This window comes from Erithacus rubecula (assembly GCF_903797595.1).
Source record: "Erithacus rubecula genome assembly, chromosome: 16".
NCBI classification, from domain to species: domain Eukaryota; kingdom Metazoa; phylum Chordata; class Aves; order Passeriformes; family Muscicapidae; genus Erithacus; species Erithacus rubecula.
This window is the reverse complement of record NC_136668.1, coordinates 16,639,632-16,660,920: the sequence shown is the minus strand read 5'-3', so window position 1 is coordinate 16,660,920 and position 21,289 is coordinate 16,639,632. Positions and strand designations below refer to the sequence as shown.

Sequence of the window (21,289 nt, the reverse complement as noted above, 5' to 3'; positions counted from 1 at the left end):
ACTGCTCACAGTGTGGGCAGGGACAGACACCCACTGCACAGAGCAAGGAAATTTTAAATAAATTGAAAAATTTAAAGCATCCAGGGTAGTTCCAAAGTGGTTCCAGTTTGTCCATGCCAAATGGGATGTTGCAGGGGAGTGGAACCAGGGACAGCTGGTGATGCTGGGCCCTGCAGCAGCCTGGACACCTTTGCTCTGCACTGCTCCAGGTTTTAGGGAAGATTAGTAACATTTCTACTAATCCAAAACCCCACTGAGTTTTCCCTGCAGAGCTCAGCTCAGACAGCAGAGGTTTCACAGCTCATCCAACCTCAGGCCCAGCTCTAAACTCAAACTAAACTAAAAATGCAGCAGGACAGAGTTTAACAATCAAAAAAACCCCTGCCAGCTGCAGAGACAAAAATGACATTAAACCACCAAACCTGCTGTGCCTGGAAAGGCTTTTCCTGTCAGTGAAAGGCTGGAGCTCCTGAATTTCAGACACACAGAGACTTCCTGAAATGAATTGGAGATGACACCCAATAGCCAAGGCAGCCACTGCTAATTATTTAATTAAATCATGTACTGAAATCTGCATGGAGACAACTGCAGAATGTGCCTCCAATTAAACACTTCAGCACTGACAAAACCCAGGAAAGCAGGAGTAACAAAAGGCACCTTCTCCAAAACCTGAATGAACCACCACAACACAACATATATATATATTACATATATTTATATTTATATAATGGCCTGGTTTGGGCTAGAAGGGACCTCAGAGATCATCTCATTCTAGAAACACTTCCAAGTCCTCAAGGTCAAGTCACTGTGCTGACCTTCTGTAATCAATCCCTGCAACATGAATGGATCTCAGACAAGCACATGTCATTGGAAGGTAACTGTACAAGGTGTGCAGAGAGAGAGAGGGAGGCACAAAATGCCATTGTTGTCTTCAGAAAAATTAATACCCAGCAAACAAACTGCTGGAAGGGTAGCATGAAGTTAAATGACAACACTGCTACAAACAGGGCCAAAAACTCCAGTGCTCCCCATGAATGTCCTGCAAGGTGTTATTGAGACCTTTAACAACAAACCCACCCTGGGGAGGGCTCAGCCCAGGCAAGAAGCTCCCAAGCCACAGAGCAGAAGTACCAAGGCTTTATTACAGGATCCATGATTCCAGGGCAGAGCTGTGTCCAGGGCTGCCAGTCCCACCCAGCTGAAGGTGGGGCAGTGCTGCTGCTGGATTTCCCCATTGCCAGGACACCCCCAGCCTTTGTTCCAGCCTTTGCAATTCCCTGAACTGCTGCTGCCAGCACTGAGTGGGCCAAAGCAAGGAAGTGCCTCTTGGAAAAGCCAAACACCACAAGGGAAGGGGAAAAAAAAAATATCAAAAAGAATAAATCACACACTGGACACAGTTAGCACTATGAGAAGTTGAATGAGTTGCTTTACATCCACATTGCAAATAATTTCACAAGCTGGGAAATGAGTTTGCTGAGTCTCCTCTTCCCCTGGGGGTGAAAGGTGTTGGTTTGCTGGATCCTGGCATGGGATGTGCAGAGCCACACTGAATCCATGTTATCTGTTGTTGTTGGGGTTTTGAACAAAATTGATGGAGTAGGAGCCAGTTGATGAATCCTGTTTGATCTGGAAGTTCTCTGTTGACAGGCCAAAGGGGCGCAGGACCAAATTGCCCAAATCCTTCAGTTTGCCTGCAATGACATTCCAGGAGAACACTGAGAGCTGAGCTGAGAGAAAAATCCCATGGAATGACACCCAGCTACACCCAGCCCTGCTGATTTATCCAGCACAGGTAAATGCTGAGGAAAACTCTGCATTTTGTTCATATTCAGGCTCTTAGCAGGAAGTAAAAATCACTGTTAAATATCTACAGAGTATGAGAGTTAATAAAGTCCTGTCAGTATATGGATCACATGTGATTCCTGACTCTGGACAATGGATCTTGCACAGCTGTAAGAGGGAAAGGACAACAAAAGGACATCCTTTAAAAAATCCTATATAGAAATTACAGGATAGATAAAGTGAAACAGGAAGCAGAGGTAACAACTTCACTGCTGGCATGACAACACAAAGGAAGAAGAGGGCAGGTTTCAAAGAAAAACATTCTTTTCCTCCTGGTTTTAATGCAGAATTGTAGATTTCCTAAAGCAAAAGCAGAAGTTTGGACAAGTTGAAGCCTCCTCAAGGTTTGCCTCCCCAGGCTGCACCCCCACCTTTCCAGAAGCTCCCACCTGCACTGAGTTTGCCTGGCAGGAGCCTGGGAAAGGTTTTTTCCAATTGCAGGGAGCTGGATGGTTTCCCCATGAACAGCCCTGCCTGCCTCAGACCCACCCTGCAGCTGGAGCACAGCACGATCTGGGGCTTTATGAGAATTGCAGCAGCACATCCCTGCTCACCTTCCTGCTCTCCCCCTCGCCGGCAGCTCGGGGCAGCCACACTGAATGAGCTGTTAATGAGGCACAAAAAGCCTTGGCTTTTCCGGGTGCCCGGAGCTGCTGCTGCTGGCCTGGCACACACAGAGCCAGCATTGTGGGGAGCTCTGTCTCCTCCTCCCGCAGCTCCTTTCAGCCCTAAATTAAGGGCTGAGTGAACTGCAACCCCCTCCTAAAGAAAAGCAGCCTCAGAGCCTGTGCTGGGAGGAAGGAAAAGGCACCACGTGGAGCTGGGGCTCAGCTGCACAGGCTGCCCAGCCTCCCACGTTCCCTGTCCCCAAGCAGGGTCACCCTCTCCTTCCTCTGCCCTTTTTCTCACACATTTTGGCTCTTTTTCTTTCAAACACACCCTGTTTATTTTCCACCTGCAACTCCAGCACATTCAGGTTCTTCACCAAAGCAAATATTCGGAGGTTAACAAGAAAACAGAACTGTAAAAATCAATTTAGGGCTCAGAAGTCTGTGATTCATTACTCACCTAAACTGCAATTCAACACCCTATTGAAAGAGGCAGATGCAGGAAAAGATTACTCACAATTTACATTAAGATGTAACAGCCAAAATTAATTGCTATTCAGTCTCTCTGGCAATAATTCTGGCTCAGTTGCTGGTGTTAATGTGGGGTTTGGAAGTTGAAAAGCTCCATCTTGCTTGTGTAAAGAATTCTTTTGGAGAAAAGACAAATTTCTTGATGAGGTCTCCTCTTTGTGCAGCTTCTTGTATTACCAACATTTTTAAGCAATTAAAAGAGCAAGGGCAAAATCCTTCTCCCTTCCCTAGATGGTAAATGGGGACTGAACTGTAACTGTAATTTGGTTCTGGTTTAACTTAAAAATCACTTTGTGCAGGTTGGGGTTCAGCAGCTCAGCTGCAAACACAGCATAACTGTCAATAGAAAAAAAAAAACCAAATAAACCCCATAATTCTTTAGGCACAAAGCCTAATAAATATCTTTGCTGATCTCAGGTAGCTGGAAAAATCTCTTTTTGGCAGCAAGGCCCAAGTGAGGTGCTCTGGCCCCCAAACTGCTAAAACCATTCCAAAGCTCCCCTCTCCTCACACCCTCTCCCTGAAGGAGTGGTCCCAGATATCACAATAATTATAAAAGTCTCTAAACAAGACTGGAAATTGTTTGCTTGAAGGAGAGAAATACAAAACCCTCTAGAAAATGTTCATATCCTCAGTCACTGAGGCAGAGGATGCTCATGGAAGTACAGAGGGAAAAGTCACTTGGATTTGAGAGCTCCTTCCCTCCAAGCCCAGCTCTCTTTGATGTGAACTCAGGGGTCACTTCATCCTGAGCAAACTTCAGTGGCAGCAGAGCTGATCAAAACATGGAAATAACTGAAATATAAATGTCAGCCTTGGAAAGGGGAGATCCCTGAGGACACACAGCACCAGTGGGCTCAGCTTAGCCACAAAACAGGATTTTTCTGGTGACATCAGCCCCAGCAGTCACATGGCCCACAAGGAAAATCCAGCCAGGAATGTGTGCTCTGGATTATTTACACACAGGGGGTTCAGCCTGTGACAGAAATGAGCTGCAGCCTTGGGAAACAGGAAGCACACTTGGGAAGGAGGAGGATGCACTCCATTTATCTGGGTTTGTTTGTGCACAGCTTCATGGCAGTGGGAGGTGGTTGGGCAACCCAGGCCTTGTTTGAGTTGAAAGAATAAAAGCTGAGCCAAAGCAGGACAGGCCAAGTGACTGACTGAGGAGCAGTTCAAAGGAGGCAAAGCACAAACTGGGACTTTGTTCCTAATTTCAGTTCAGTGTCAGTGCTCCTGGAACAGGCCTGGCCTGGAACTGTCAGGATGCCTCAGATTTGCTGTCCTGCAGCCCAAAAGGCAGGAACACAAGCCAGGCACCTGAGCTGCCCCTTGGGAAGGCAGGAATGTCCCCCTGGCACTGCCCAAGCCCAGTCACCCAGCTCCAGCCACATCCAGCTCCTTCCTGGCTGTGGGAAATGCCATCAGAAAGGTGCAGAAGTGGGAACAGCTTCAAACAAATTCACTGTCCAACAAAACATTCCAAGGGAATTTCTGAACCACCACATTCCATTGAGTTTCCCTTCTCCCACTCCTTCCAGAACTCCCATCTAAGCCTCTCCAGGGCTTTCCCCTGAGCTCAGACAGAGCCTTGGGAAGTGTTTCCTTCCCCCCTGGCATCACCACTCCTCCCTTAACAGCAGCACACAGGGAATCTTGGAGCACTCAGGAGAAGGAGCTGCCCACATTCCTGACTTCATCTCAAGAGAATGTTTTATAGAAACCCCTGAGTTTGTGACAGCAGTGAGCTCAGGCAGTGCTGAGCTCACCCCCCCTGTCCCACAGGAGGCTGGGGATGAACATTGTTCTCTGCTGTCCTACCCTGCTCTCAGTCTGGCTCTCCAGCTGGTTGAAATCCTTGTGTCACATCACTGAGAAGGGATTTCTTGCTCCAGAATCCCAACAGAAACAGTCTGAAGTGGTTCCCAAAAGCCCAGTTCAGTTTTGAAATCTCAAATGCCACTTTTAAAGTATTAACACTGTTAAAAGAGATCCCACCTAGTCTGACATCCAGGAAAAAACCAACAGTGCAGAACTAGGGTTGGATTTACTATTCCAGTCAAATCCCTTGTGATTAGTGAGGCCCTTTAGAGTTCAGCAAAGATCAGGAATTATTTTCATATTACTTTGTGCTGAAACCCATCCCATGTCCTACCAATGGGCCTGATCCTTCTGGAGATTTTCTGCATTTGTCATTTATTTATAGCCCCATCACCCTTAACCTGCTTTATTTGGGGCTTGCTCTCTGCACAATGGGGGAAGCAGACTCTGATCCTGTAAAGCTCTGCAAAGCCTCCCTGACACTCTGCTAGGTCAGAGCAGAACAAAGCCAGAGCAAATCAGAGGCTGCAGAGAAGAAATTACAGGAAAACATCAGCAAAAGCTGAAACAGTCTCTTCTCCCCAAATAAATCAAGAATCAGTGTGAAAGACAGGCTGAGTTTGTTTAACCTGATTTTCTAAACACTGTCTTGGGAATTGTAATTCCAGTCCTGGTGCTAACCCTGGCTAGGTCCAGTTCAGCCTCCAACCAACAGCAATGAAATGCTGAATAAATCAAGGCAAACATGAACACCTGGAGCTCTCTGGGCTGGAAGTGCTACAGAAAAAAATCACATTTATTTCTTCAGCCCCCAGATGAAACATCCCCAGTTATTCCAGCTGGGGGAAGTTCCTTTAGCTGCAGGTTTAGTGAAAGCCCTTTCAGGGGAATGTTTGCTTTGAGGGTTTATTTCAGGGAGAAGGGGCTGAGCAGTTGGGTTGGGTCTCACCATTTTCCCCAGTTCTTATACACATCAATATGAAATAATTTGAGAAGGTTTTAAATTTTCTTCTTTTAAATGGAACTCATGGCTTTTTCTGCTTAGGAGAATTCCTTGTCTTCAATTTACTGTAGGTGAAACCAAGCAACCGAGAACTACAAAGAAATCAGGAGTTTTAACACTGAACAAATATTTCCTTTCAGATTTACCTCCTTTAAATTTTATACAAGAGATTCTATACATGCATTTTTTTTTTTTTCTAGAAGAAGATTATGAAGGTTTTTATGGAAATACATGCTACTCACCCAACATTTCTTTCTTTAATTTTTCATTCCTCTCCTCAATTTGCTGTGGTAATCTCTGTGGAGAGAGAGAGAAACTGGAATGAGATCCCTGTTTTCATTAATGCTCCTCTTTTGGACATGAGCAGTGACAGACACAAATCCTGAGGTGCAGTTCCCACTCCAGGAAGGTCCTCATGGACACCCATTTTTATTTGGTGTCTGTGATATCCCAAAGTCCAGCTGTTTCTGGGAAATCACTTCACCTGCCCTGAAATCCCTCAAAACCTGTGTGGAAGTTGAATTTCTCCCAGCAGTTACAGCCCTGTGAAAACCCAAACCTTGCCCCATATAATGCAACTTTCTGCTTTAGCAGCAATAGGGATGATTTGACCACAAACCATGATAACTCCAAACTGTTTAGTCTGGCATTGAAAAAGTCAAAACTAACTGAGGATTGAAATCAGAACCCTGCACTCCTGAAATACAAACCAAATCAGGAATCAAAGAACTATTGTGCATTTCATATTTTAATCTGTCATTGAACAGGGTCATGACATTCCCTAGAGCAGTGTGAGATCATTCCTGTGGGCAGGGAAGAGGAAGATTTGCTCTAACTGTGAATGAAACCAATTTGCAGATTTTCTTGAGGCATCATCTTCATTGCCAGTGAGAGGGAAAAGATCCTGTGATATTCCTGCAAAGCAGAGACACTTTTACCTCACAGCAGAGCAAAGCTTCTCAGCCTTCTCCAGGTTAGAGATGTAACCAGGTATGTGGAGTCAACAGCTGAAACTTGGGGGGTTTTATTAGCAGATTTAGAGATTTATGATGAATATCTGAAAAGTGTAAAATTACAGCTGTCAGGATTTCCTTAACAGGTTTTCAAAAAGGGAGTTTTAGGCTTCAGTCTCAATAGTTGGCTTCTTCCTCAAATCTGACAAGGACCAGCTCAAGGCAGAACAGACCAAATGCCAGTGCAGGGTAACTTGAGGGCATTTTCTCCAAAGGGCTCTGCAGCCCAAGGCTGGGCTGCCCAAGGGAGGTCAGGGGGCAGAAGGGGTAGAACCCCCTCCCTCTGCACTGCCCAGGCACAGAAATCAGGAATAAACACTGATCACTCTGAACTGGGCCTGGGGGATGGCCAGAGGAGCAGCTGGGGATTCCCTTCTGGGCTCTCCTGTGGGATCAGCAGGGCTCAGGCACTGAGAGAAAACCCTGCCCTTGCAGAGCTCCAGGGACAGTGATTGTACCTGCTGGGGTTCCCAAAGCCTGGACAGAACCTGCCACCCCTGAGGCTCTGACTCAGATCTGGATTATCCTGAGTGGGAAGAGCCCAGCAGAATCCCCCAGTGCAGCTGCTGGCCCTGCACAGACCCCAGGGCACCCCTGGGAGCAGAGCCCAGCCCAGCAGCCTCAGGGCTGTGCCCATTCCCTGGGGGGCTGCTCCTGACCCAGCAGCTCCTTTCTGGGAGCTCAGCTGGTTTATGGGATCACCCCTCACCACCAGCAGCACTCTCACAGGTCAGCAGAACATTTTCTGCCATCAGTGCAACTGATCCAGTCCCCCAGGAAATCATTCCAGGCAAGGTTTCTTGCCTAATATGCCATAAAAGCTGTTCCTAATGTGTCACTTACAACACCACAGTGTGGGGAAAAGGGGGGCAGAATCACTGCTAATGATTTATTTTCCCAAATGGCGACTTAAAACAAGTCTTTCAAAAAGATTTTTGTAACCACACATTCAAGGTTTAGAGACAAATTTGCAGGTGAGGGTTTTTTTCCTTCTGAGGCAGAACCCATTGCAGGTTCACTGTGTGAAGCTGAATTAAAATAATGATAAATAAGTTAGGCCAAAGTTCACTGAAAGGTTTCAGCTTACCATGCAAGCTTCTCTGGCTTGATGAACTGATGGGTCTTTTTCTAGGACTGCCTTATAATCTTCCAGAGCTTCATCTAATTTTTCTGTTTTTTCATAGAGTTCTGCTCTCCTCAGCAAAGCTCTGATATAGTGAGGGTCTAATTCCACAGCTGGAAAACAAAAGCAAAGCTCAGGATTGTACTTCAAACATTTCTCCATCCCTCAAATAAATTCTGAAGTGTCTATTACATTTGTAAGTTGTCCTCAGAATGTAAGTCAGGATCAAGCAGAGGCACAGCTTAAAGCTAAGTCAGAATTCAGACACAGCTGCCTGGGACAGTCTCATGCTCATATTTCATTTAATGTCCACAATCTCTCACAGATGGAAGTGATTTATGATGGCCAAGCTTTAAATGTGCAATCCTATCCAAGCAGGGATTCTAAGGGATGCTACAGAAACATTAAGGACCTGCAAGATCTTTCAGTTTTTGTGTGTTTAGCAAGTGGCTATTATTAGATTGCAGCTAAAGTTAAATATCCCTCCAGACACACACAGCAGGGAAAATCGGCCTTGCCACGCTTATCTCAGTTCAAGTGGAGACAAACTCCAGGAGAATTTCTGGAGCTCTTCTGAATTGAATATGAAACAGTGCAGACTGTGTTGGGAATGCACAAACAGTGATTTCAGCTCTGGGAGCTGCAGAGGGGCATCCTGACTGAACCTCAGCTTCTCCTCCCCTCACTGCCCTGGCAGCCAGGGCTGTTTGCAGCTCTGAATGTAAAACCCAGCAGAACCTCCACATGGCAATTCCTTAAAAATCCCTTCAGCCATTTTTCATCTCAGAAACAGGGAATGTGAGAGATTTCACCTCAGAAATGGGGAATGTGAAGGATTTTTCATCACAGAAAGAGGAAATGTGAAAGATTTCACCCCAGAGAGAGGAACTGTGAGGGATTTTTCATCACAGAAAGAGGTCTGTCCATTTTATAATTCCCAGCCCATTAAAATGGTTCTGTGGACAATTAAATCTCGTGTTATTCAGGCAAATATTCCAGTTTATTTCCTCTGGAAGGACAAAGGCAGTGGCACAGTCAGCAAGCTGCAGGTGCCTGAATTGCTCTGCTGTGCTCCAGTCCCTGGGGAGTGTCAGGCTCTGGCAGCTGAAATCTCCTGCTCAAAGCACATTGATTCCCTGTGAGCCACTGCAAAATTCAGGGCGTTTTTCAGAAAGCAGCAGCACCAAAGGCAGGCAAAGCCCCAGTGAGAGAGGCCAGGGAGGATCTGGTACCTCCAGGAGCCCTTTCAGCAAGCACAGCTCCCATTTCTGTGCAGGCACTGCTGGCACACAGCCACTGGATTAGTTCTCTGATTGGTAATTTGGATTTTTTTCCCCAGCTGTCACAGGGAGTTTAACAAACACTCGAGGGTGGGTGAGTGGGTGGAAGCAATAAAGCAAAGCACAGCTGAACTGATTCCACCAGAAGGTGCAGAGAGAGAACTCTGCAGGGCAGGAACAGGGGAACAGAAGCCCTGGTGACAAAGCAAAAGCTGTGCAGGAAAGGGGCTTGATCCTGCTTTTAACTCTATAAAACCTCAGAGTTCTTTGGAATCTGGGATTAAAGCAGGATTTGGGGAGGATGGCAGCTGGAAGTGGGTTTGAAATCACAGGTGTGGAAACAGTTTCCACTTTCCTATTAAAAACAAGTACAGACTGCAGCCTTATGGTACAAGAGAACAGAAAGAAAATTACTGCAGATAGGAAAGGTTTGACAGACATTTTACAAAATAAGTAATACAAATCAAGTGTTTTCTGTTCAATTCTTTAAAGACCATCATGCCCAAAATTACAGCTCTGCAGTGAAGGCACTAAATGACATAATTTATGTATAAAAATCTGGCACAAGAGCAGCACAGAGAAAAGAAAAAAGTACCTTTGGTGCAGTCACTCAGGGCAGCCTCTGTCTTGTCCTAGAACACAAAGCAGTTTTTGTTAGACTGAAGTCATATTTGTTCATGTCCCCATCCCTGGAGGTGGCACTCAGGGCTCTGGGCTGGGGACAAGGAGGGGATGGGGCACATGGGGCACACTCCATGGTCCTGGGGGGCTCTGATCACTTCAGAACTGCATTTGTGCCAGACTCAATCCAGTGTGCCACAGGATAAAAGCATCACTCACCTGTTTCATTTTTGCAGCAGCTCTGTTTGAGAACAGAACAGCCCTGTCCTTCTGGAAGCAGGCTGGGCAGATCTGCAGAGCCTTGGTGTAGGACTCCTCTGCCTCTCCATAATCTGCAGAGCAACAGGAAAAACCCAAACCAAACCATTTATTTCCAATCACTGAACCCTGTGGCTGAGACTCCTTTGGAAACAATTCTCAATTCTGGTGACATCAGAATCAGTAGCTGCTCTCAAAGAACATCACTAAGTACAATCAATTATTTAAAAATTGATTTAATCCTGCTTATAAAAGCAGGAATACACTCCTGAGCTGAATGCAACAAGGGCAGCAGGATGTGGATGTAATTCTCATCCCTGAAATTGTTTTCTCTTTGAGCAGAGGTGGAATCCCTTTGGATGAAGGGAAGGGAAGAAGTGCTGAAAGGTTTTCCTGCACTGTGCAGTGACACAACTGCAGGGAGATTTTATGGACACATCATCAAAGATCACAGGGGTTATCAAGGAGAGGCTGCAGTAACACCCCAGGCCTGGGGCTCTCCTGGGCTCAGCAGCTCCTCCTGCCCTCTCTGATGCCCTGCAGAGCTGGGGACCATTCCAGGACTGTTCCCCCAGGACACAATCAGGCTCCTCAGGGCACAGACTCCTTGCTGTGTCCTGCTGACTGATGGAAGCAGTAGCTGCATTTCCTGCTTGCTCTGGGAATCCTGCACTCACCAGCAGATTCAATCAAAGGCAGGTGTGAAAAGCACTTCCCCCCTTCTGGTTGTTCATTAAAATCAATGAACAGAGCCCCAGATCTTGCATCAATTCTGAGCACAACCATCAGCCCAACTCAGAGCCCCAGGGAAGCCTTTTTGATCAGTAAAAGAACCCTGGCTCTTGGAAGGGAGTCCAAAATTCATGGGTTTGGATGTGAACACTCAGCTTTCATGGACATCCTGCTTTAATATCCAAATGTTTGGGATTTAAACAACTCTAAAGGAGGTCTGACATCTCTGTCTCTTCTCTAGAGCTGGATGAAACATAAAAGAGGTGATAAAATTCAACAAGGACAGTGTGAGATCTTCCTCAGGGTTTTCTGCAGCACCACCACAGTGGATCAGTACTAATGTGAGATTCTCTAACAACCACAGGGTGCTCAGAGATGATCAACCCACCTCCTTTCTTGAAATGCTCATTTCCTTTCTCCTTCAGCCCCGTGCTCTCCTTTCTTCTTTTCTACAAAAGGAAAGACAATGTCTCAGAGTATTTCACTGAAATGAACAACTAGGTCAGCTGCAGTTCCAAATAAAGTATGGAAGGGAAGCAGAATAAAACATAACCTGAAGAGTTTTAACTCTGCCAAGATCTGCTTGTAGACCCTGTGACATGAAGTCCTTTATATACCCATGAAACACTGGAGTGTAACAGCAAGGCAATTAAAAAGCTCCACTTCACATCCACCAGGAAGCAGGGAGAGCATCCATGGAGAATTCCAAGCTTTAAACCAACACATCAGCTTTTAGCTGGCTGTTTGCTTCTCCTTTCCAACTCCATTTAATTCACTCACTGCAGGTCAACTGTGCAGAATATATTTGAAATGTAAAGTCTCAAAAGTTTTGCTTGAAATAATTCCACCTCAGCAACTCCAGTTATTTTCAGAGATGCATAAGGGAAAGGTCCAAGCTGAGAAAGATTTCTACCCTGAAAGATTTCTTAGGAAAAGTAAGTGAACCCCCAGGAGCAGGTTCTTTGTGCAGTGAGAACTGCACATGTGAGCAGAGCTGTGTTTTCAACCATGAACATCCTGGCACAAGGGGAAGGCCACACAAAACACACAAAACTCAGGGTGTCACCCAGCCATCCCTTCAACCTCCTGGCACTGCAGACATCCCTGAGACAAAGCAGGGAGAGGCAGCAACATCACAGAGCTCAGGAGTCACCCTGAGCTACAAAAACCATCCTTGGAGCACTGATTTTTCTCCCAGCACACAAAGGACTTCAATGGAGGTGTCTGTAAATGACAGATCACTGAGCAATTAAAAAGCCAACAGTAGGAAAAGGAGCAGTTTCCTTTCCTGCAGATTGTGTGAATCAAGGATTAATGCAATTATCAATATCACACAGAACATCTCCTTGGAAACAGCTAAATATAGTACAGAGTGTGGAGCACTGCAGCAGCTCCCAGCTATGCCAAGGACTATCAAACAGCTCCAAACCCCAGCTTCTTCCCCTGCTTTTACTGGCTTTGGGAATTGATTCACCTGACCACTGGCACCACCTGGGGAACAGATCAGCCTCAGTGCAAGGACACTGAGTCAGGACACAGAATTCCACAGCAACATCTCACCTGACCCCTTTGGTACATGCCCAGACCATCATATTTATTCCTATTGCCTATTAAACAGCTTTTCCAAGACCCATTTCTGCTCACATTTTAAAGAAACCCCACAGAACACTGAGCAGACAAACCATGCCCAATTATTCTGGAAGTGCCTTTGCTCAGGCAGGGCTGACAAACCCCCCCAAGTCCTTCCACAACACCCCAGGGACACACTTGGTGCTTTCTGCACAAGAACATACAAATTCCACCCTTCAGGCTGCATGGAAATCCCAAATCCTCTGTGAAATGCACAACTCTGCTGTTCAGCACAGGCAATGTGGAACTGCTACACATCAATTTTCAAGGGAGCAAACAGAAATTCCTGCCTGAACCCCTACAAAAAGGATTTTAAAATATTCTGAAAGGTGAAAAAAGGGTGAAAATGATCCCAACATCTCACAGGTCAGGCCTGAGATGAGGATCCCCACAGACAGCCCTCAGTGAGGGGAAGGGCTGCCTGAAACACAAACCCCACTGACTTCATTGCTCATGACCTATTTAAAGTGGCCTTTCAGTGCCATGAGCACTCTCTGCTGCACAGGGCTCAGTTACAGCTCCACAGAATGAAAGGATTTCTATGATAACACCATGCTCACACCAGTCCTGAGGCAGAGACCCTGGGTCAAAGGGTGCTGGATGAAAAGTTTCACCTGCATTATCAATATTTTGTTTCATTTAATCAAAATTATTTTAAAAATATATTAAATTATGCATTAAATGCTAATATAAAATGATTTGCAGCAAGACAGCTTCAGAATAATAAGCTTTATATTAAAAAAAAGGAGTAAAGGAAAAAACAACAAAGCAGCACTTTGAAGAGCTCTGTGAATGATTTTGTAATTTATTCAGCTCCCTGTAAAGCAGCAATGGTTCAGAACTTGCATTGCTCTGAGAGCCTGACCAACATTTTCAACACATCCCTGGTTATGGGTTTCATTCCACACTGAGTGTCCAGAGCATTTTTAAAAGGTGAAGTCTGTAGGGTACCTCCTGCACATCAGTGGATTTGCATTTCAGCTATGACTGACCAAGAAGCAACACCCAAAAGCCAATTCCTCTGACTTTTCCACCAAATGTAAAAGCATGAAAAATGGATGAGCCCCTCACAGCTAAAGGCACTGCCCTGCAAAGCAGGCTGGGTGTGAAATAAATCCATTATTTATTCCTCCATCCCGACATTCCTTTGCCACAACGGGGGAAAGGCAACTCTTGGAATTTCCATTTCTGCTGGGCTGCTCCAGAGGAGGCTGAGAGAAACTGCTCAAACCCAGAGCACTGAGAGGAGACAGCTCTGCCCTGAGGATGGAGAATTCCCAGCAGCTCTCAGGGAAAAATCCCAAGTGCCACTGAAGGGATTTGCACAGTGTCCCCTCAGTGTCCCCACCAAGCCAGGGAGTTTCCCTCCCTCCCTCCCAGGGAATTAGGTCAGCCTGGAGCCCGGGATGCTGTGCCCAGGAAAAGCCACCCTGCCCTGGGGCTGCACTGCAGGCAGCCAAACTCCCCACTACAGGGTTTGCTGCTCTTCAATGGTAGCAAAATCTGAAGGTTTGGGGTTTTTTTTTTTGTAAATTTTCATAATGCAAAGATGACAAATTCCATGGCAGGCACTGATTGTGATGTGGTTTAAGTATTTTTTGAATATTTTTTTAAATGTAAGTGGTGCTGATTCTTACAGGATCTGGTTAGAAATGTTTAAATTTGAGTACTGAATTCCAATCCCATACTCAGAAAAAAAATCAATATTTAACCCAAATCTGCCTGGCAAAACCAGGGCTGTTGGAAATGATCTAAACTCATGACAAGGGACAGCTTGGCCTTGTGACAATAAAGTACAAACTTAAATCACACACAGCCCCTGCACCTCAGGGTTAATAACAAAAGCATGATATAAAATAGAATTTTATAGAATTTATTTATAACTATAGAATTAGAAATAAATCTTATTTGGATATTAAATTTTTCTAATAATAAAAGCACTATCTGCTGTTGGAGAAAACAGCAACCTACAGATTCCCTGTTCCCTTGGGAAGGGAGCAATGCAATGGAAGTGCTGGAAGTGAAATCCTTGGGCAGCCAGAGGGAGCTGAAGCAGCAACAGCCTCAGTTTGTGACTCAACATTTCCTCTGAGCCTGCACTGATCCCTTGATTTCCCTCTGCTGGGAGCTGCTCCTGCCTCCAGCTCTGCAGACACTCACAGTGAACCTGCCCCTCCCAGCCCCTTGGGAAGGTCACCAGAACCAGAGAAATGCAAACTCCTGCAGTTCAGAGGGGAAACAGGAATTTAAACAGGTCAGAAATGCATTTCCCACCTTCCAGTCCCACTTCTCAGCCAGCAGCAGCTGTCTGCTTCCCCCTGCAGTTTTGGGAAGCTACTGCTCTATCCTGCATCCAAGGTTTGGATTTCAGTTTAAGGTTGGAGTCACCCCCAAATCCCCTTTTTTAAATCTTGAAAACACCCAAAGCTGCACTCAGGAGGGCAAAGGCAGGGATGGACCTGGCCTGTCCCTGCTCCCTGGGATTCCCTGGAAAAGAACTTTACTCTTCCTACCAGCAAATCACCAAAGTGGAAGCAGCACTGTTAGAGCAGGAGGTGCCAGCCCTGGGTGACAGCAGTGCCACCACCCTCCTGCAGCAGAGGAACAGCCTGGGGCAGGGACACTGAGCTGCCCACAATCCATCACACATCAGGCCTGACAGGAGCAGCCTCTGCCACAGAAATGCACAACTCAACACCAGACTCAAACCAGACAGCAGCACCCAAAGGGACATGAAGGGAGATTTTTCCCTCTTCCTATTAAATTGCCACTCAGCAACAGAGTTTTGTTTGTTTAAAACTCAAAGAATTATAAATCACGCATGCAGATTATAATTCCAGCTTTTATTCAGATTCTTCTCACCAGCTCTTGCAGTTAATGACTCCAGCAGATACAGATTTACTACTCAAATGTTCTTCTCCAGGCTTTAACTCAGAAAATGGAACAGGATGTTTTATTCTATACAGAAGCTTCCCTTTATGGAAAACAATGGGATCAACCCAAAGGCACAGGGAGGAAAGGAAGGGTGAGGAGGGGGCAGCTTAAAGGAAATGTCTTCACTAAGGCAATGCTCTCTGACATATCCTAGAGCCTGCAGAGAACAGGGGGGTAAAAAAAGGAAATTTTACTCTTGAGCCCAGCAAGAATCTCAGATATCACTCAAAAAATCCTATTTCTGATAATCACTTCTACCACATTCTTACAGAGCTGCTTACAAGACACTCCTCAAGATCTCCTCTTGCTTGTCTTGCTGACACAATTCCTGCTGCCAGAAGAGGAATTGTCATTCCAGCCAGCTGGAGGTCCAGGGCACATGGAAAGGCCAGAGAAGGAACTGCTCAGGAGGAATATTGGGTATTTACTGGAATTAATTGGTATTTATTGGAATATTGGCTACAGAACACAGGGTTTGATATCCAAAATTAGAACTTCCCAGGCCAGGTGCTGAAGTCCTTGCCACAGATCAGGGCAGCATCTGCCACCATGGAGGAGCTGAGGGACTGGGAGTGCTGCACTGGATAAAATCCTCATCACAGGCTGTCCCTGGGAGCTGGGCCAGGCTCAACAATGACCCTGCAACAGCTGCTGGGTGTCCTCAGATTAATTCTGCAGAGCAGCCCCACGTCAAAGCCATCACTGTCACTGACAACCAGCCAGAAAAATCTGCTTGGAATGCATCAAAAGCAATTTGCTGCTCAGTGCCTGTGCTGAGGCAGCAGCAGCAGCCTTGTGGAACAACCCAAACCCTGTAAGGGTGAATTTCAATCCTTCCACAGCTCAGAGGTGCAGGCCCAGCCAAGGAGCCAGGCTGTGTTTGTAAGAACACTTCTGACAGGTCTGTGTCTGAATATCCCTGCAAGTTCTTATTCTGCTTCTCTGTGCAGAGAAGATTTCTTAGGGTATCCCTGCTGTCTCCCTGGAAGAATTCCTGCTGCTTACCATTAGAAATCTCACTGTAAGGGCTCTTGGAATGTAATTAAAGAAAACACACAATCACTCAGTGGCTGCTTCCCTCTGAGCTCTGCAGCAGCCTCTGCACAGGTGAGTGTTTCTGCTCTGGGCTGCTGGAACCTGCACAGAAATACCCAAAGCAGGACCAGAATCTGCCTTTGCATCTCCAGAACAAATGAGAGCCTTTTCCTCCAGCCCATTGCTGGAGAACATCACTGCACAGAGCCCATCCACTGCAGCTGCTGGACACAACAATGCTTTGGTTACAAAAAACCCAACGTGTGCAGGTGCAGCCCCATGAACTGGACTGGGCTCACATCCAGCTCTCCTTGTGCCCTGAGCCCACAGTTTATGCTTGGTGCTGCAGCACCACTTCCTGGGGAGTTTTGTTATTCACAGCAGCAGCCAAAACAAACCCATCTCCCATGGCTGCTGTGTGATGTCTGCTTTAAGCAGCACTGATCTGAAAGGACAGCTTGACTTCCTGTGAATCACCACCCTGAGTGCCCCCCTCAGCCTGAGGTGGGCTCACAAAAACCCAGCAAGGACTGCTGAGAGGCTGCTCCCCACCTCAGCAACTTCTGAGTATTTGTCTTATTTGCTGCAGCTCAAGTAAAAATAAATTAAAAAATCATGTTGCCCTTCTCAAAATAAACAAACAAACCTTTTGAGTCATTGGAAGGAGGCTTAAAAGGTTTAAAAAAGCTGTGAATAAATGAATGTACAGCACTGTTTTCAGATTGGGATAGCAGGACTTTTTCTTAATAGCTGCAGCATTTACCAGAACCTTTTATCATCAGAATATACAGAATGTTTCACTTTTAAAAATAAACTTGTGGCCATAAGTAGCAAGTAGAAGGAGGAGAGCTGGAGCAGCAATTGAGGAGTGACCTATCCAGGGGGAGATCATGGCAGGAGCCACTCCAGTGGCTGTAACAAGTGTCTGAGCTCCCAGTTCTGCTCTGAATTCAGAGTTCTGCAGCTCTGCTTGGATGAGACACCAGCCAGAGGAAAAAAACCTGCAGCATCCAGAAATCTCCCCATGGAACATAAAAAGCTGCTGATCAGTACTTGTGGTGCTGGTGAGAGACAGAATCCCTCAGTTTGGGTGGCTGAAATCACAAACCACTCTGAAGGGCAGAATTGCTCAACACCCCTGGGAATAAACCTGCAGAAAGATGAGAGCTGCAGCTGCCTCCAGCCCTTCTCTGAGGAAATCTTCCCAGTTTGAAGCTGTTGTTTTGCACTCCCATAGCCCCTTTCAGTGGAGTTCCACAAAGCTGAGTGCCAAGATTCAACTTCCCCAATTATTTTGGTCATTTGACAGCAGGCAAAGATCCATGTGCAAAATGAGATGATTATCTAAAAATACACCCAAACCAAGAACAGCACCAAAAATGAACACAGCCAATTGCCAGCCTTGCTGCTCTTTTTAGAGTTCAGTTTTAGAACAATTTCCCCCCAGTTTGTAGCTGTTTTTCTCTGAAGCTCTCAAGTCCCAGGCTGGTGCTGCAGCCCCAGTGTGACTCAGGATGACAATGCTCCTTATTGGACAGGAATAAACACAAGGAGAAAAAAGGGACTGTTCACTCAGACTGGAAAAAACCCAAGGGCAATGAAATGATTTTTGTGTGTGAGGAGGTCAGGGAAGGTGATTTTTGCCCTCTGCTCAGCACCTGAGAGATGCATTTGAAGAATGTCAAATGGCAAAACCCCCCAAATCAAACAAACTCCCTCCTACAACAGCAACAAGACACTGACTTTCCAGAGGGACTCAGGGGAGGCCCCCAAAATGCTCAGGGCTCTGCAATAAAGGAAATATTAATTAAACATAGGACAAAAGTTTCCAGGATAGTTAAACAGCAGCACAGGGAACCAGAGGGGCTGTGCCAGAGACCTCCCTGGGCAGGGGCTTGGAGTAAAATCCTCCAAAGGATGCAGCAGAGCAGCTGCTGACATTCCCAGCCCCTACTCTGCATTATTAAATGACCACTGGCAGCATTGTTCTGCCCATGTGGAGCCAAAATGAGACACACAGACCCAAAGGGATTCCAGCAGAAACCAGAGTGACTTTTAGTCTCACTCCTGCTTCAAGCAGACTCTATCCCATGCTGTCCTTCCCCACTATTGCTGTTCCACCTCAAAGAACTTCTATATTAACACAAAGATGAAAAACTGCATTTTTCTCTTCCCTGCTGCAAGATGTGACACATTGTCCAATGTGACAGCACTGAAAGCAAACAATCCCACACATTTAATGGGTTTTTGTTTGATGAAAGCACAAATAACCCACAGGGATCTATTCAAATGGAATCCAAACTCTCTGGATTCCCTAAATCAGGGAACCAGGAAAACTGTCCTGAAATCTGCTGAGTTTTGGAGAAGCACCTTGAGGCACTCAGGGGAAACCAATGCATGCACAGCCAGCAAACAACAGGGAACAGGGAGGGTTTTGTTGCCTGTAATCTCTGAGTCACTCACTGCTCAAGGCACACACAATCTGCCCTGGAATGTGAGCATTAAGAGCAGCAAGGAAAGCCACAAACATTTGTTACCTAAAAGAAGGAATTTAGAAGAGTAAAAGCAGACCCAGGAGGGCTTTAGAGGTGTCTCTGTGCCAGCCCCAGCCCATGCAAACACTGAGGGCACACAGATCAATCACACCAACGCTGCTGCTTTGCATTACCTGCTTCTCCTCCTCTGGCATATCTTTCTCTAGTTCTAGCAAGTACTCTTCATCTAGTTCTGTCTGCTTGCTTGAGCTACTCCCATCCTCCTGAGCATTCCCTTCATCATCCAGCACAGCTCCCTTGGCCTCAAAGGAGTCGTGACAGTCATGGAAACTCTCCTCTGTGGGATCCTGCCCTGGGCAAGGGGCACAGCCACTGCCAAAGCCCTGGGGGTGCTGGGCATCTCTGGGGCCAGCCTCTGCAGCCTTCTCATCTGACAGCTTCAGGTGACTGAGCAGCTCCTCGGCTGGGATTGCATCTTTAAATTCTTCCATGCTGCACTCCTGGGAGGGGGGGTGGAAACGAGAGTGACACTCAATAATCATCATTTCAATGACAAATCCCGACATCCCAGGGTGGCTGAGGCTGGGTCACTGCTGCCACCTCCTGCATTCCCAAGCACAGACAGCTCTGGAACCCGCAGGGAGACCCCAGCCCCTCTCTGGCCCCTACCCAGGGCAGTTCTGTGCTCTGGGCTCAGCCCCTGCCCAGGGCAGTTCTGTGCTCTGGGTTCAGTCCCTGCCCAGGGCAGTTCTGTGCTCTGGGCTCAGTCCCTGCCCAGTTCTGTGCTTTGGGCTCAGTCCCTGCCCAGTTCTGTGCTCTGGGCTCAGTCCCTGCCCAGTTCTGTGCTCTGGGCTCAGTCCCTGCCCAGTTCTGTGCTCTGGGCTCAGTCCCTGCCCAGGGCAGTTCTGTGCTCTGGGCTCAGTCCCTGCTTCTGCTGGGTTCATGGGCTCAGTCCTGCCCAGTTCTGTGCTCTGGGTTCAGTCCCTGCCCAGTTCTGTGCTCTGGGCTCAGTCCCCTGCCCAGTCTCTGTGCTCTGGGCTCAGTCCCTGCCCAGTTTCGTGTCTCTGGGCTCAGTCCCTGCCCAGGTTCTGTGCTCTGGGCTCAGTCCCCTGCCCAGTTCTGTGCTCTGGCTCAGTCCCTGCCCAGTTCTGTGCTCTGGCTCAGTCCCTGCCCAGTTCTGTGCTCTGGGCTCAGTCCATGCCCAGTTCTGTGCTCTGGGCTCAGTCCCCTGCCCAGTTCTGTGCTCTGGCTCAGTCCCTGCCCAGTTCTGTGCTCTGGCTCAGTCCCTGCCCAGTTCTGTGCTCTGTTGTGCTCATCCCCTGCCCAGATGGGTTCAGTCCCTGCCCAGTTCTGTGCTCTGGGCTCAGTCCCTGCCCAGTTCTGTGCTCTGGGCTCAGTCCCTGCCCAGTTCTGTGCTCTGGGCTCAGTCCCTGCCCAGTTCTGTGCTCTGGGCTCAGTCCCTGCCCAGTTCTGTGCTCTGGGCTCAGTCCCTGCCCGCTCCTTTGGTGCCTCCGCGGGCCCTGCTCTGCCCCTCGCCTTCATATTATCCATATCTCAATGCACTCAATCATTTAATTCATCTTATCCACGTTTACAAATCTTTAAAGTGCTCCAAAGTGCTCTTGACAGCCCTAAGGGAAGCTCGCATCTCTCGGGGCTGGGGCAGCACCCCCTGATTCCATGTCCCGTGCAGGGACACGGGGCCGTGAGCACGGGAATTGCTGGGACCGACCCCAAACACCGCCCGCGGCTCCCCCAGCCCCACCGCCATCCCCGGCCGCCCCGCGCTGCCCGCAGCCGAGCGAGGGGACGCTGCAGAGCGCGGCCATCGCCCCCGGGCCGGGCCCCGAGCCCGGCAAGCACCCACCTGCACCAGCAGCGCTTCCGGCTTCCGGCTTCCGGCTTCCGCCACACCCCCGGCACCAGGGCACCGCTTCCGGTGTCGGCAGCCAATGGGCGAGGGGCGCGCGGGGCATGTCGGGGATTGTAGTTCGGTTTTGTGACGTCAGGGAGGGCAGGTGAGGGCAGGTGAGGGAGTACAAAGGGAAGGAAAGGAGAGGAAGGCAGCTGAGGGCAGGTGCCTCGTCCCGCCCGTGGCCACTTTCTCCCTTGGTGTAAATCATCAATCTCCATGTAGGCTCCTTGAGGCCACACCGCGGTCACCCCGGAGCTCCTCTCCAGGTGCACAGCCCCAGCCGCGCCATCCTCTGCCCGTCCCGGGCTGGCTCCAGGCGCTTGCTGTGCCCCGGGGCTGCAGGTGGCTCTCACCTGAGGGACAGGGACACAGCCCCAGCCCCTCTCCTGCTGCCCTCTGGGGATCAGCCCAGGTGTGGGTTCATTTCTCCATGCCCAGCTCTCACC

General features: G+C 47.8%; 1 protein-coding gene across 1 annotated transcript; it reads right to left on the bottom strand.

Moving 5' to 3' along the window:
- Nucleotides 1–1,121: 1,121 nt before the first annotated feature.
- Nucleotides 1,122–20,860, bottom strand: TTC1 (tetratricopeptide repeat domain 1). The gene is made up of 8 exons (XM_079320006.1): nucleotides 20,796–20,860; nucleotides 19,102–19,428; nucleotides 11,224–11,284; nucleotides 10,065–10,177; nucleotides 9,820–9,856; nucleotides 7,909–8,057; nucleotides 6,051–6,105; nucleotides 1,122–1,694 (listed from the first exon to the last, which is right to left on the bottom strand). The coding sequence occupies exons 2-8, from the start codon at nucleotides 19,417–19,419 to the stop codon at nucleotides 1,561–1,563; spliced, it is 867 nt and encodes a 288-aa protein (XP_079176132.1). The 5' UTR covers nucleotides 19,420–19,428; nucleotides 20,796–20,860; the 3' UTR covers nucleotides 1,122–1,560.
- Between the last annotated feature and the right edge of the window lie 429 nt (nucleotides 20,861–21,289).

Coding starts and splice junctions, on each gene's coding strand:
- TTC1 (XM_079320006.1), bottom strand. CDS start 19,419: ATGGAAGAATTTAAAGATGCAATCCCAGCCGAGGAGCTGCTCAGTCAC. Junction 10,178..11,223: donor TGAGCATTTCAAGAAAGGAG/GTGGGTTGATCA, acceptor GTTGCTCTGCAG/ATTATGGAGAGGCAGAGGAG. Junction 1,695..6,050: donor ATTAAAGAAAGAAATGTTGG/GTGAGTAGCATG, acceptor ATGTCATTGCAG/GCAAACTGAAGGATTTGGGC.